Below are 13575 nucleotides of genomic sequence, written 5' to 3'. Positions count from 1 at the left end.
CATTGGTCAAGGAAAGGTCGCTTACGGAGAAAATACCGGAAGACAACAGATGACCACAACAACAAGCATGGCCAACAGGGAAACAAACGCCGACACTGCGGTGCAAGTCTCGGACGACAGTACACCTAAAGCTGGGCAGACACTGTGCGATTTTTTCAGTCACGTTATTCAGCTCCTGCTCAAACTGCACGATTGACTCGCAGGGGTTAGAAGTTGGTAGGTCACGATGCAGAGTCTCACACTATACCGCCCGATGCTCTGATGCGACCTGAGTGCTCACACTGTGCCTCCATAAAATGAAGGTTATAACAGAAAATCTGTCGCTCGCTCTCTCTGTCTTTCACTCACACAGACACACCACTACCATCAACTTTGCTAAATTGCTAATGAAAAACATTGATCGGGCAGCTGTGATTGAGCAGCAGTGTAGATCCAACTATTTTCACGGTTGTTGTGTCGTGATAATTTCTGAGGCCACATCGAAAAGGCTCGGATGAGCTTTCCAAAGTTCTACAAGTTGTACCTCCATCGCTTGTGTCCAGATCACACGCTGCACTGCCGTGTTGCGGCGTCTTTTTCGCCGACATTTGTGTTTGCGCGTGAGCAGTGTGACAAACTGCGGTGACACCCTCCCGACCAAGCGATTGATGATCAGGAGCTGGTCGTGAGGTGTTAATCGCGTCTCGTTACCCCACGTATACTACACGATACACGACGCACGATGAAGGCCAAAATCGGGCCGATCGCCAAAACGGTCGCACGACTCAAAAATCGGCTCAAAATGGGCCAAAAATCGCACAGTGTAAGCCCAGCATTACACTCACACAGACACACACACCACCACCATCAACTTTGCTAAATTGCTAATGAAAAACATTGATCGGGCAGCTGTGACTGAGCAGCAGTGTAAATCCAACTATTTTCACGGTTGTGTGCCTCCATCGCTTGTGTCCAGATCACACGCTGCACAGCCGTGCTGCTCCATCTTTTACACCAACGTTTACGTGTTTGCTCGCGAGCAGTGTGAGCGGCTGTGGTGAGACCCTCACGAGCGATTGATGATCGGGAGTTGGTTGTGAGGTGTTAATCACTTCTCGTTACCCCACGTATACTACATGATGCACGATGAAGGCCAAAATCGGTCCGATCTAGAGATGGACCGATCCGATATTACGTATCGGTATCGGTCCGATACTGACCTAAATTACTGGATCGGATATCGGAGAAAAATAAAAAATGTAATCCGATCCATTAAATATCACGAAAGCACCTCACAAAACTTGCAACACGCCGTAACTCACCTCAGAACGTTAGCATGTCGGAGCAGTATGCATCACGTGATAGAGCGGCTGTGGCATGCGGGACCTGTCGGTGGTCTGGATAGCATTTGGAGCTTCGCTAGCAACCTGGCATTTCATCTCCGACAAAGTTATCCCCGAGAGAAGTAAAGCAAGTGTGTAAGTCCATCTCTGAATGTTTGTAAAGCATTCCCACGGCTGCTACTTCAATCGTGAAACTGCTTAAATGATCAGCTGATCGGCTTTTCTGTAGCGAGTCCATCTTTCTTGTTTGTTTTTGGCCCACTTTGCACCAGAAAGAGGAAACCAGCGGCTGAACAACAGCAGCACGTTTAAGCTTGATACGCTGTTGTTAGAATGTATTTAATCTTACTTTCTACACCAGGATCTTTTTCTACGTAGCTGACGCTGGTAACTGTGCAGGGGCGGATCTAGCAAAGTTTAGCCAGGGGGGCCGATAGGGCATTAACTGGGAAAAGGGGGCACAAAGACATACTTTTCTTTCTTATTCTCATTTAAAATGTCGAGCTTTTAATAAATAATTATCTGACACCCAAAGTTTTAATTTGATGTAAAATGAATAGAAGTCAATTACTGTATATAGTGACTATTAAGTCTAATATATATACCCTAGTAAGCTATAGTACTTTTTCCTTTGGGAAGGTACCATCTGTGCAGTCTGCAATTTTGTTGAAGAAAGATGTTGAATCTATTTAATATTTCTGTGCATTTTTTTTCACACTGCATCAAATTAAGGTTGATTACGGCGATTAAGCATCATGAGGTGGAGCGTGAGGGGTGGTTCCCTATTTTTTATTTATTTATTTTTGTTGTTGCTGGGAGTTGGAACCCTATTAGTTAGGTTGCTTAATATTTACGCTAAGTACTCTTTAAAATACCAGAATAGGGAGAATGGTGTAGGTCTAAGTTTATTAGATTGATCAGTATTGCTGAACTATGAAATATTTTTTTTGTATACAGGTATAACAGAATAGCTTTAGTGTAGTTGTTGTTTTAAACTTGAGTATGAACTTGCAGACTTGCAAAATGCAGCAAGATATTTAAAAAACAGTTTTGTTGATTAAAAAACACTATATCGGATTCATATCGGTATCGGCAGATATCCAAATTTATGATATCGGTATCGGTATCGGACATAAAAAAGTGGTATCCTGCCATCTCTAGTCCGATCACTCAAAAATCGGCTCAAAATGGGCCTAAAACCGCACAGTGTAAGCCCAGCATTAGAGCAGCAATGTTTGTTCAGAGAAAGGGAAAAATGGGAAAAGGAAAACACCTGGCTGGAAAAAGTTAATATGGGCATGTGCAGTGAATATCAGTGCTATGTGGCCAGAAGTGTGATAATATAATTTATTTTGTGTAATAAACAACTGTAAGGATAGATGATTACAACAAATAGATGACTAATACATAAAAGTAATACATAGATGAATAATGATGATGAGTTAAGATGCGTAATCATGGGAACAAGCGGGTTTACAAACAGGAGCAGCTGATTAGCATTAAGCCAATTGTACTAAATGCACTAAATGTGCACTGTTACAAGAATGTTTTTCTTTCTATTGTTTTCTATTATTTTAAGTTAAGCAGGACAGAGTTCTTTTAAAGAAAGATTTACTTATATTCTCAAAAGTTAAGCATGACAGGCTTCTGTTTAAGAAAGAGACCTGTTTTATCGTGTTAATGTTGTCATTTTGAGCTAAAAATAAATGGCTAAATGATCATTTGTTTCACATGTGTTCATATCACAAAGAATACACATCTACTTAAATCAAATTCAAGTCAAATGGTTAAAAAAATAATTTCACACACAAAAAAAGAGCTAGAAAATTCACCACACTGGGAAGGGTGAAGACAACTGGGTCGCCCGGCCCTGGCCACGAGGTGTCCCTTATTTATTTTTCAGGGAGTTGGCAACCCTAGTGTGAAGAGCTGTAACCTATCTCTGTGTTACTTCAACCTCTATTGATTGGTGTGCCAGAACTGAGACAAACGATCACACTCAATGGAATAGTCTATGGAAATTAGGGGGAACCTTTTGTATTAGAACCTCAAGAACATTGGATACATTTTTGATCTATTTCATTCATTCAGAGAAGGATTACAGCCTAAAATAGGGAAGCTAGCAATGGTGAGGACAAACATGGACACCATTAGAGGGGTTTTTCCTCATCGTAAGCAACCGGCATTAGTGTTTGTGTGATTACACTCATTACCACAAGGTCAAAGGTTTGGCATTGCAGCTCTGAATGAATGTTTTTAAGCTGATAATGACCATTTCATGATATGTTATTTAATGCTTAGTCATGTCACCTTTTTTAATTGCTCATTATGTGAAAGCTCTTTGGGGTCCTTTGGGGTCCTTAAGGACTAGAAAAGGGCTATACAAATGCAGGCCATTTACCTTATTTTTTTACCATTTACTGTGATCAACATGTGACTTACTGTTCAGCAGGGATGTAGCCCTCACGTATTGGAGTGCAATCCACTTCAGCCACCTTCACATTACCCTGAATCTCCCTAAAGTCCAGTCCCAGGTTCTCACCATGGATAGTCACAAGTGTGCCACCTTCCCTGGGGCCTCGCAGAGGGGTGATCTGTTGGAAATGATGATTATGAACATTATTTAGTTTCGTTTTTTTTACGCAACACAATTATTTTCCTGACAACGTAAAAATAGAAAGTGGTGGAAAGCTAATTCTCCAAGGTAATGTGCATGATAACAGCAATGAGACAATATATATAATTTAGTTAGTTTTGTTAAGTAGTAAGTTAATCCATAATTCATTGATAGTTTAATGAATTAACATAATAAATCTCTCACATGTTTCCATTAGCTTTCCATTAACTGGACAACCCTGTCCATTCTTTATCCAAATCTGTGTAATTAGGTTTAGAGGTCATTATTTTAAAAGAAAACTGTATTTGAGGCTTATCTCAAATGAACAAATAGGCATGCAAAACAATGTGAAATCTGAATGAACCAGAATATGGCACAAAAATATTCATGTTATAAATTTGTGGTTGTACAAAAAAATAATATCACAAGGGTGTTTCAAATGGTAGTCAACTCTTTAGTTTATGGCTGGTTTTCACAAGGTCCTTGGGGATAAGCGCTCAAGTTCACACATTAGGTAGCAGTCTGTAGCTTGGGGAACGGGACCGATGCAGTGATTGGTAAAGGGTCAAGACTCGGGGTCAACAACTGTCATTTCTCTATCTGGTGTACACTGAAATCTACTGTGAAGTATTTCATAAGATTAACTTATATCATGGCATCGGGTGACACCTTTGCAGTAATCACAATGTCCTTTGATTTATCAGTAACATCTCTCATTGTTGATGATGTGGTTCCAACATCCATCAACACTTTACTCACACAATTACTTTTTGGCCAGTCAGTGTACGTGTGAGTACACATCATCAGGCCCGTCCAGATGGATGGATGTGAGAGATGGACACAGAATAGTCTGTGTCTATCTGTCTCTGCCAAATAAAAGTCCTCTAGGCTTCATGCTGCAGGCAGGAGCCCAGCTTTAATGGTGACTGTCATTTCTCTGTGCAGTGTAAAAGTTGGCAGCGTGAACCCCTGCGGTGTTCACAGGTAGAGTGCTGTGTGAGTGTGTGTGTTTGCCTTTATCTCATAGCTTAAAGCGTGACTTTCCGTATGTCACTACCGCAAGCACGTCAAAAGCATTTAATTTGACTATTTGAGTACTGAACTCACCAGTCAAATAACTCAGGCAAACTCAAGCCAGGTCATGCACAACACAAGTCCTGCGACTGTCATATGGGAGATATCGTTATCGTATGCTTCGGCGTCGCTGATTAATAAAGTTCCCTGCTGATATCTTAATGAAAAAACAGAGCCTTCTGGGAACAGGGCTACAATACATGCAATTAAAAAGATTGCACACAATGCCTCGTGGCTCTCAATTTATTAACAAATATGGAGCGGGAGAAGGACTTTGAGGGAAGCTGGGAAGGAAGAAGCAAAAGAAACCAAGAGAGAGAGAGAGAAGGGAGAGCGAAGAGGAGAGACGCAATGAGGCGTTGATTAGATTTGTGACTTTGACAAGATAATTGACGGTTGGGTAGAGGCAAACACTTAATCACTTCTCCCTCTCTCTCTCTCTCCTTTTCACTTTTCATCTTTCTATGTGAGTCTCACCCTCTCATTGTTGATGGGAGATGTCATTATAATGAAGCGTATTAGAATGCATTAGGGCCTGGGTTGTCTTGGGAAAGTCCTCACTCCTCACCCACTGACAGTTTTTATGGGGGACGTGAGAAGGCTGCAATATGTCCCCGCTGCAGCCTCGGGGATGTAAGGAGAAATACAGGCCCATCTCCAAGAATAAATCCACTGCTCCGGGAGAAGACAAACATTAGAGAAGTGGAATGACAGAGTGCAAATGACTGATCCAGACTCTTTAAATAAGTGTAAGGGTGGGGGGGGGGGGGGGGGGGGGGGACAAAATGTTACCATCATGACATCACTCTTCTTAAGAGTTGATTTTGAACGAATAAAAATAATGACAGTACTCTGGGTCATCTGTGAGGGTCGAGTAATTACAATAAGCCCCTTTATTTTTCTTCTTATGACTCCCCCATGTTTGTTTCCCTCTATCTGTCTTGCTCCTTTATTTAGAAGCAATTCGGGGGAAATTAGACAATTCTGTCGTAACCCATCAGGTTAACATCTCATGAGCGAGCAGCCAGATTCCTTGTGATCAGGCAGTTACTTGAATGCCGCTACATCCAGGATGATAGAGGGTCAGATTCCATTTCCGCACCCCTCTTCCCACTCTCTGTCCGTATCAATCTCCAGGACAACAAAAGTTGTCGTTTTTATCTGTTCTATGTTTCATCCACAGTCAGTCATCATCTGCCCTCAACTCTCCTCCCAGGAAAAGGATGCAGAGTGGACCTTTATATCCATCACTGGAAAAGTGGACCCGGGTAAAAGGGGGGACTCTTTTCAGTCATTCAGCCTCACGTGACTCTTTTCTGGCTCAGCCTAGCCATCCATCACTGCCTCTCCCCCTTCCCCCAAATCCACCCTCCTCTTCCTTCATCTGGCAGCTTTCCATCCATCTTTCCTTTATGTCCTATTATCCTTCATCTTGCTGACCCTTATCACTGCTGCTTTCACCCTTTTTATGTGTCTTGCACAGGTCAAGTCTATTTACCCCACATGGCGCTGGGTTAAGCAGGGATTCACCTGAACATCTGTGCAGCTGATTGATAACTAACAAGAGTGAGGATGATTTGTCTCTCTAGATCTGTATATGTGTTTGTACATTGACATTTCGAGTTAACGTTGGCAAAAAATAACTACTGTCCCCCTACGGTTTGAAGAAAAGACATCTAAAATGCTAAATTACACGACTGCTGTAATTGTAGTTCTCGTATGCCATTATCATTGAAACTTATTTTTTTTCCTGTGATGTGTTGCTGCACTACAAAAAGGTGTAAAACATATCCTTCTTCACAAATGGTGTCAGACTGAATAGCTGATAATGACTCACAGCCTCTGCCATTATGTTGAGATGATCGACTGCCACACCGTCAGTGAGGTGATGAGTATGACTATGTTCCCACGAGCGCACTATAATTAAGGTGTGTATGTATGGCCTTTCAGGCAAAAGGTTTTTACAATAATAGCTGGATTGATTGGTCCGTATATGTGCTAACGTGTAAACTGTGTGAACACATGTGGACGCTGATGCATACGTCTCACCTTGGTGATCCGTGGGTGGGTGCACTTGCTGTTGATGCCGTTGTGCTCTAGCCACGTGTTCTCATTGGCGCAGTGTTGCTTGAGGGTGCAGCGGTTCTCTCCTTTGCACCAGACGCACCCAAACAAAGGGTCCGCTTTCAGACACAGACCACAGCTTCCACGTTGGGCGTCGCATTTGTATAGATGGACTGCGCAGGCGGGAGGAGATAAGACAAAGATAGACGGGAGAAAGAAGGGAGAAAAGTGAACAAGCTTTTTACAAATGATGACTCCAAATGCAGCTAAAAATTATTCTGGGCAAAAATCAAATAAAGTAACAAAAGACTTCAAAACACAAAAGAAACTGTTTTATAGTTTACCCAAATCACTCAACATCTACATAAAGCTGTTTGAACAATGCAAAAAAATTATAAATAAACTGAATATTATGATAGACATTTGTTGACATCTTTGTCTCATTATCGCTCCATCATCATCTCTACACACTCCCTAGGCATCCCACCCTGCCTCTGAGTTTCCTACACTACTGCCGCCTGCCACTCCTCACCCACCGCACATTTAACATATCATCTCCATGGCAACAGAGCAACCATTTTCTTTTTAATTGCCATTAATTTTGTATGTGATCTGCCCATCAAAAAATAACTAAATTTTTTAAAAAGCCCTATAGGCCTCTTCCTCCACAAGCAAACAAAGGAAGGAAGAGAGTAGTGGAGGAGTCTCTAGTTCAAGGTTCTCTAACTTCTGTTGCTTCTTTGATTCTGCAGTTATGCTTAAGGATATGTTTTGTAGAGCACATTTGACTCAGACACTCATGCACACAACCAGAAACACACACAAACACTCTACAAACTTTGCCTTACAGCACAGTGTCATTTTGGCATATAATACACATTTTAACAACATGCTTCTTATGCCTGACTCCACTGCCTTTGGTTAAAATAAGCTGTTTTCCTGTCAGAGTAGTATAACCCCCAGCATGAATCACTTAAAGTGGTGGATTGTCAGTGGCCAAACTGAATCAAGCTCAGCAGCTGAATCCTGAATTCTTAAAAACCCAGTGCTGATATACCATGAAAGGATGAAAGGTTGGACATAAAAAAACTAAGAAAGGTTGAAATAATAATAATAATAATAGAGAAATGTAATGTACTCCCCTGTTCTCTACATATAGAGAAAGAAATAATAAATGTAATTTCTTTACTAGGGCTTAGTAGTTAGTGTTATATCAGACAGGCCCTAAAAGCAAGTTCAGTTACAGTCATAGTAAAACAGCTGAGCTCAGTGCTTCACACCAGCTGATGGCTTCACCTGATACCAATTTAAACATCTAGTTGGTGATTTTTAAGCTGCTTTAACCCACCCACGGTTACTGACCATCTACAAGCCACTTTGCAACATGCCTTATAGCATCTCTCATGCTGTTTCTAACTTAATGCCACATTTTTTGTCATTGATGTTTTCTCATTTGTTTTGTATATGATGCAAAGGTTTTTTTGCATTTGCTCTTCCAATTTCTGGGACAGAGAACAGAGCCATACCACAAAATAAGAATGACTACAGATAGAAATACTCTCTTTTATGCCTATAGTGGTCCTGGCTGAAGTGAAATTTATGTCAGTGCGCTTTACTGAATGAATAAAATAAAGGAGAGAGGCAGTGGAGACGGAGACTGAAAGATTGCCAAACTCATAGAGAGGTGTCAAAATAATAGAAACAGCAGAATTGGGGGACATTATGTTTGAACGGTAGTGAGAAAACTAAATTTAGAGAGTTTGAAAAAAGACAAAAAGACAACAGTGATGTGCTGGACAGGCAGACGGGGAGACAAAACGAAAGCGTATGAGAGGATGTGGTAAAGTTAACCACTACATGGCAACATCAGGGAATGGATGCTGCACCTCAGCACACCACCCGCCTGTTGCCATGGAGATGGGCTCCAAGGGCAACAATGGGGAAGCAGCAGCTTTGGAGTGTGTCTATGTGTGCATGCACATGTGTGTTTAAGTGAGTTTGTAAGAGACTGTGAACTCAATATGTTCTTCTATGATACTACGAGAAATATGGAAAGAGCTGATATGCGTGTGCGTGTGTCCGTGTGTGGATGTGCATGTATGCACATGTGTGTGCCTGTGCCTACACAGATGCTCATGCATCTGTGCATGCTTACCTTTGTTGTGGGCGGGGTTGTCGATGCTGAAATCTCCGTTCCAGATGACGGTCAGCTCCACGGGAAGACTGCTCATCTCCATCCCATCATAGAAATACTATCACCATAGCAACCAGAGAGGGAAGGAAGAGACATGGGAAAAGTAAATGAGAGATACAAAGTCTTAACTGTTTCTCTCTAAGTTTGAAAAAGCCTGTGGTATCAAAATACTTTTTTGAAAATGCAAAAATCCATCCTCAACAAGTTGCTGTACACATGTGCACACGCGCGCACAGTGAAAATACACACACAAACTCAAACACACATGCTTTAAACTCACAAACGCACACTATACACACCAGCGAGCATTGAGAGATTATTTTTCATTTGGTTCTGTAACACTAGCAGAATGGAGGGTTGGTGCAGGAATCATCATTTTCTGCTAAATTACAGTTTCCCTCCATCACAGCTCAATCAAAGTACAATATTTGGAATGTGCAGTGATTATGCGCACAAATCCCACAGTCATCTTTACTGACATACACACTTCGAGTGATGAAGATAGACAGGAAGATGGGATGTTATTGTATCAACAGACAATTAGCATCAAGACCAGCATAAAGCCTTTTTCATGCTCATCCTTCGTTCCTGTCAATGCATTATTCAGTCAGTGAATGGAGAATCATTGCAGCTAGAGACAAAGTTAGGCACTTATCTCATCTACCACCTGTCTAGCTGGAAGACCAAAAATCCCTCAGCTGGAATCAGTGTGTGCATGTGGCTGTATGTGAAGGAGAGAGATTGCAAAAACATCTTTTATAGGTAATCTAACTTTTATAGAAAAAGTTTGCAGACATGGGCCATCTGTACAAAGATAGGTGTAGGTTGGTGGTGGTCAAGGATAATATGTCACACAAGCTGCGACACTGAAAACACACAGACACCCACAGACAGACTCTTCTCACCGATGTGTTTTGACACTGCACCGAGGAGCTGTTGAAGCGCAGGGCAGGAACCCGGTGCTCGTTTCCTTGGATGGTGAGCAAACACTCGTAACCCCTCTGTCCAGACTGTGGCTGAGGAAGGTTTTTAGCCCGTAGGGTGATGGGCTTCACCACATTGACAGGCACCAGTATCCTTTCTGCAGGCAGCAACTGGGGACACCCCTGGAGGCAAAGCAGCAGAGAAACAAGAAAGGTGGTCAGCGGGTCTAATGCCAAATTGCAAATAAAACCTCATTACTCAAAGAGATCCAACAGTGTCGCTGTTGAGCTTTTGCTTAAGTAAGCCTTTTGTATATTTTGATTCAAATGCATTCTCCACTTCACTGTTGTTAGAAGTGCAGTTGATTTCTGCAGTGTAAGCACTGTCTTAAAGTGACTTGCACTTCATTTAATCCACAGGCCATATGAAAGATGAATGAAAGCTTTTTAAAAACATGGCTTCACAAGTAAGAGAAACACGCCTGCTAATTAATAACCAGTAAAATCCTAAAATATCTGTCAGCAAAACTGAAAGAGAAGGATATCTCTTTTGTCAAATTATCCCATTAAACATTCTTCAAAAAGGAACCGAGAACACAAACACAGTGCACAGGTCCATCAACTTCAATTAGCAAACACCAACAAGTTATAGCTGGCTGTGTTGAGACACCTGCCAATCAAAATCCCTCAACTCCCATATCTGGATGAAAAGTGCAAATGCATAGGCTAGCTACCCACAGAGACCAAAATAGTTTTTTGGTCTCTGTTTTAATGTAACTTTTGTAAAGGTTTTGGAGTGAAAGTCGGTTTTTTTTGTCCTTTTGGTTCTCTTGATATTCCCAGTAAGATGTGTCACTCTTTCCCATCATTGGGGTCAAATGCAGCACTGATCTCCTGCAAGGCTAGCCCAGTCTTGCTTATAGGACTGTTTTTTGCAAAAAAAAGTTCATACCTATGCTGTTTTTCATGATGTGAATAAAAAGAAAACAATTTAAATCGGTTTAATTTTTTTATTAGGCAGTAAGGAAAGTTGCTGCTTGCATCAGGGCATTTCCTAAAATCTGACTAACACACAATGAGCTGCAAATTCACAGAGACATTCACACTTATCATTTATCTCACTAGATAGCATACCACCTAACAGTACTTCACAAACATTAGTTTAATTTAATGACACTTCAGTATATTTTCAGTGTTTAGTGCTTTTATTTGTTCGATTTTCTGTTGAGTAGAGGTCAGCTGTGTTTCCTACAGGCCCGTGGCCTGCTCACATTCAACGAGTGAAGGTCAATAGGTACTCTAATGTCATTACCCACAGGAGAGGAGCATTAATGATATAACAAAAAAGGTACTTATTCTGATAGACTATGAGCTCTGAGTTTGAATTTGTGCATTTCCTTTTCAAAATCTAGGGTCTGCTGTGGAAAATTTGTGATTTTTTTCTGTGATACTTGTGCCCATGTTAGGTGAAAAAAAATAACAGAGAAAGGGGAAGACCAAGACAGAGGTAAAAGTCACTTAGCAATTGGAGGTCTAAAATTAACAGCCAATCCATTCAGGTGTGACTAGCGGGTTAAATATAGAGCACCTATGACTCGCCTGAAGGATGAAGAGGAGAAAAAGAGAACAGGTGAGGAGAGGGGAAGGGGTGGACAGAAAAGGAAAGGCAAAGACCACAGAGGATAACTGAAACAAAAAGCATTATCAGGAGAACAGGAAAGTGACTGACAACCAGAAGTTAAAGGTAAAATGGGTGGTAAAGCAGGGTAAAGAGAGAAAATGAAGAACAGCGCTTCCCTAAGTACTATTTTCTCTGAAGGGTAGTTGAAATAGAGAGAAAGAGATGGCAAAATTGGTCAAATGAAGGAGAAGAACAACAAAAGAACACAGCAATGGGGGGAAAAAAACACCGTTAAGTGTATGTGACAGGACGGGCTTTAGCATGTCAAAGAAGGAGAAGAAAAGACGGTAAAAAGAGGGAGAGCAGATAAGGTGAGCCCCCACGCGGATGGAGCTGGGGGGAGTGAAGCATAGCGCACGTTGAACCGGGTGATAACACTTGTTTGAAGTTCATTAAAAGCCACTTGATTGGGTTAGGCTAAGTGAGTGACTGACTGGATAGCTGTGTGGTGAGAGAGGGGAACGCTCTGTGACACTATTCACAAAGTCATTATAGATAAATGACACACAGGGTGAGGGAGTTCAGCAGTGAAGGAGAGGAAGGAAGTTGCGGTGCATGCGTGTTTGCTCTTCCAAATCTCATTTTCCTAAGAACGAAGGGTCATATTTGGTGAATGAAAATGAGTGGGAGAGCAAAGAGAGATGCAATCCATTTTTAATCATGTCTCTTCCAGTTAATACACTTGAACAATGGGGGACAATGAATTTGATCTGGTTTGTGGAAATGAAGGCATGGAAAGCACCCGAGTATGACTTAACACAGGGACTTATGCTGAATTTTCAAGACACAGATGAACACTGATAGCCGCATATGATGACGAGGAGACAGGATTTCACACACGCAAACATCACAGGAAATAGATGCATGCATGCAAGCGCAGTTAAATTGCACCGTGGTGTTTGAGATGAGCAAAATTCCCCTTCTTTTGCACATGCGTGTAGACTAAGGTTAACAGAAATTTTACTGTATGTACAAAAACAAAATCACATTACAGTATAAAATGAATGTCATCAACTAAAAATGTTATGGACTGAACTAGTTTTCCACTTTAGTAGAATGGTTAAATTGCATTTTGATCAAAAATATGCATTGCTGCTGAAAAGACTGAAAAACTTTAATGTCTTTGCCAGACATTAAAACATTGTTGAAATCTGGATAAAACATTAAAGGTGAAAATCTATCCTTTCAGATTGATGAAAAGATTAGAAGAAAATGTCTCTTTACATTAAAAGTTGGTTGAAAAGGACTTGCTTCTGCAAAATCATTACATAATCAGCAGATTCAAACCTGTACTGTGAGCCTTGGTCTAGAGGCTCATGCATACAAGCTCACCGCACTGCACTATATGATGAAAAGTTGACCAACCACTCTTTCACACAGGTATTCAGGCCACTAAAGGTTCTTATCCATATCAGATATTATGATATCATAATTGCCTTAAAGTCAATGAGCCAAAATAACCGAGTATAGGACATATAAGTGTATTTATACACATATAACACTTGAAGAAGCACTTTATTTTCATTTTGTGAAAACAAAATCAAATTAATTTCCTCAAAAGTTGAATATTATGATACAGATGATACATCGTGATGTCATTACACTGTCTGGCAACCAGCTAACAACAGCCTAATATGAAATTTATAGTAGTATAGCAGAATAGGACCCGAGCATAGCAGAAAACTCATAAAAAATTGACT

The 13575-nt window shown here is 41.0% G+C and overlaps 1 protein-coding gene across 4 annotated transcripts in view; it reads right to left on the bottom strand.

Moving 5' to 3' along the window:
• Positions 1-13575, bottom strand: part of plxna4 (plexin A4) — a 253832-nt gene that overhangs the window by 51543 nt on the left and 188714 nt on the right. For all 4 annotated transcript variants that reach the window (XM_085252416.1, XM_085252415.1, XM_085252417.1 and 1 more), the window contains exons 10-13: positions 10177-10377; positions 9233-9329; positions 7063-7250; positions 3765-3916 (exon numbers count right to left, since the gene is read on the bottom strand). In XM_085252416.1, coding sequence (XP_085108542.1) covers positions 3765-3916; positions 7063-7250; positions 9233-9329; positions 10177-10377 — 638 coding nt within the window. The remainder of the gene's footprint in view (positions 1-3764; positions 3917-7062; positions 7251-9232; positions 9330-10176; positions 10378-13575) is intronic.

Source organism: Mchenga conophoros, linkage group LG17 (assembly GCF_057382185.1).
Source record: "Mchenga conophoros isolate Kocher_MC1m ecotype Shallow Benthic linkage group LG17, M_conophoros_male_GT1.1, whole genome shotgun sequence".
Taxonomy (NCBI): Eukaryota; Metazoa; Chordata; class Actinopteri; order Cichliformes; family Cichlidae; genus Mchenga; species Mchenga conophoros.
This window is presented reverse-complemented; position numbering and strand designations above follow the sequence as displayed.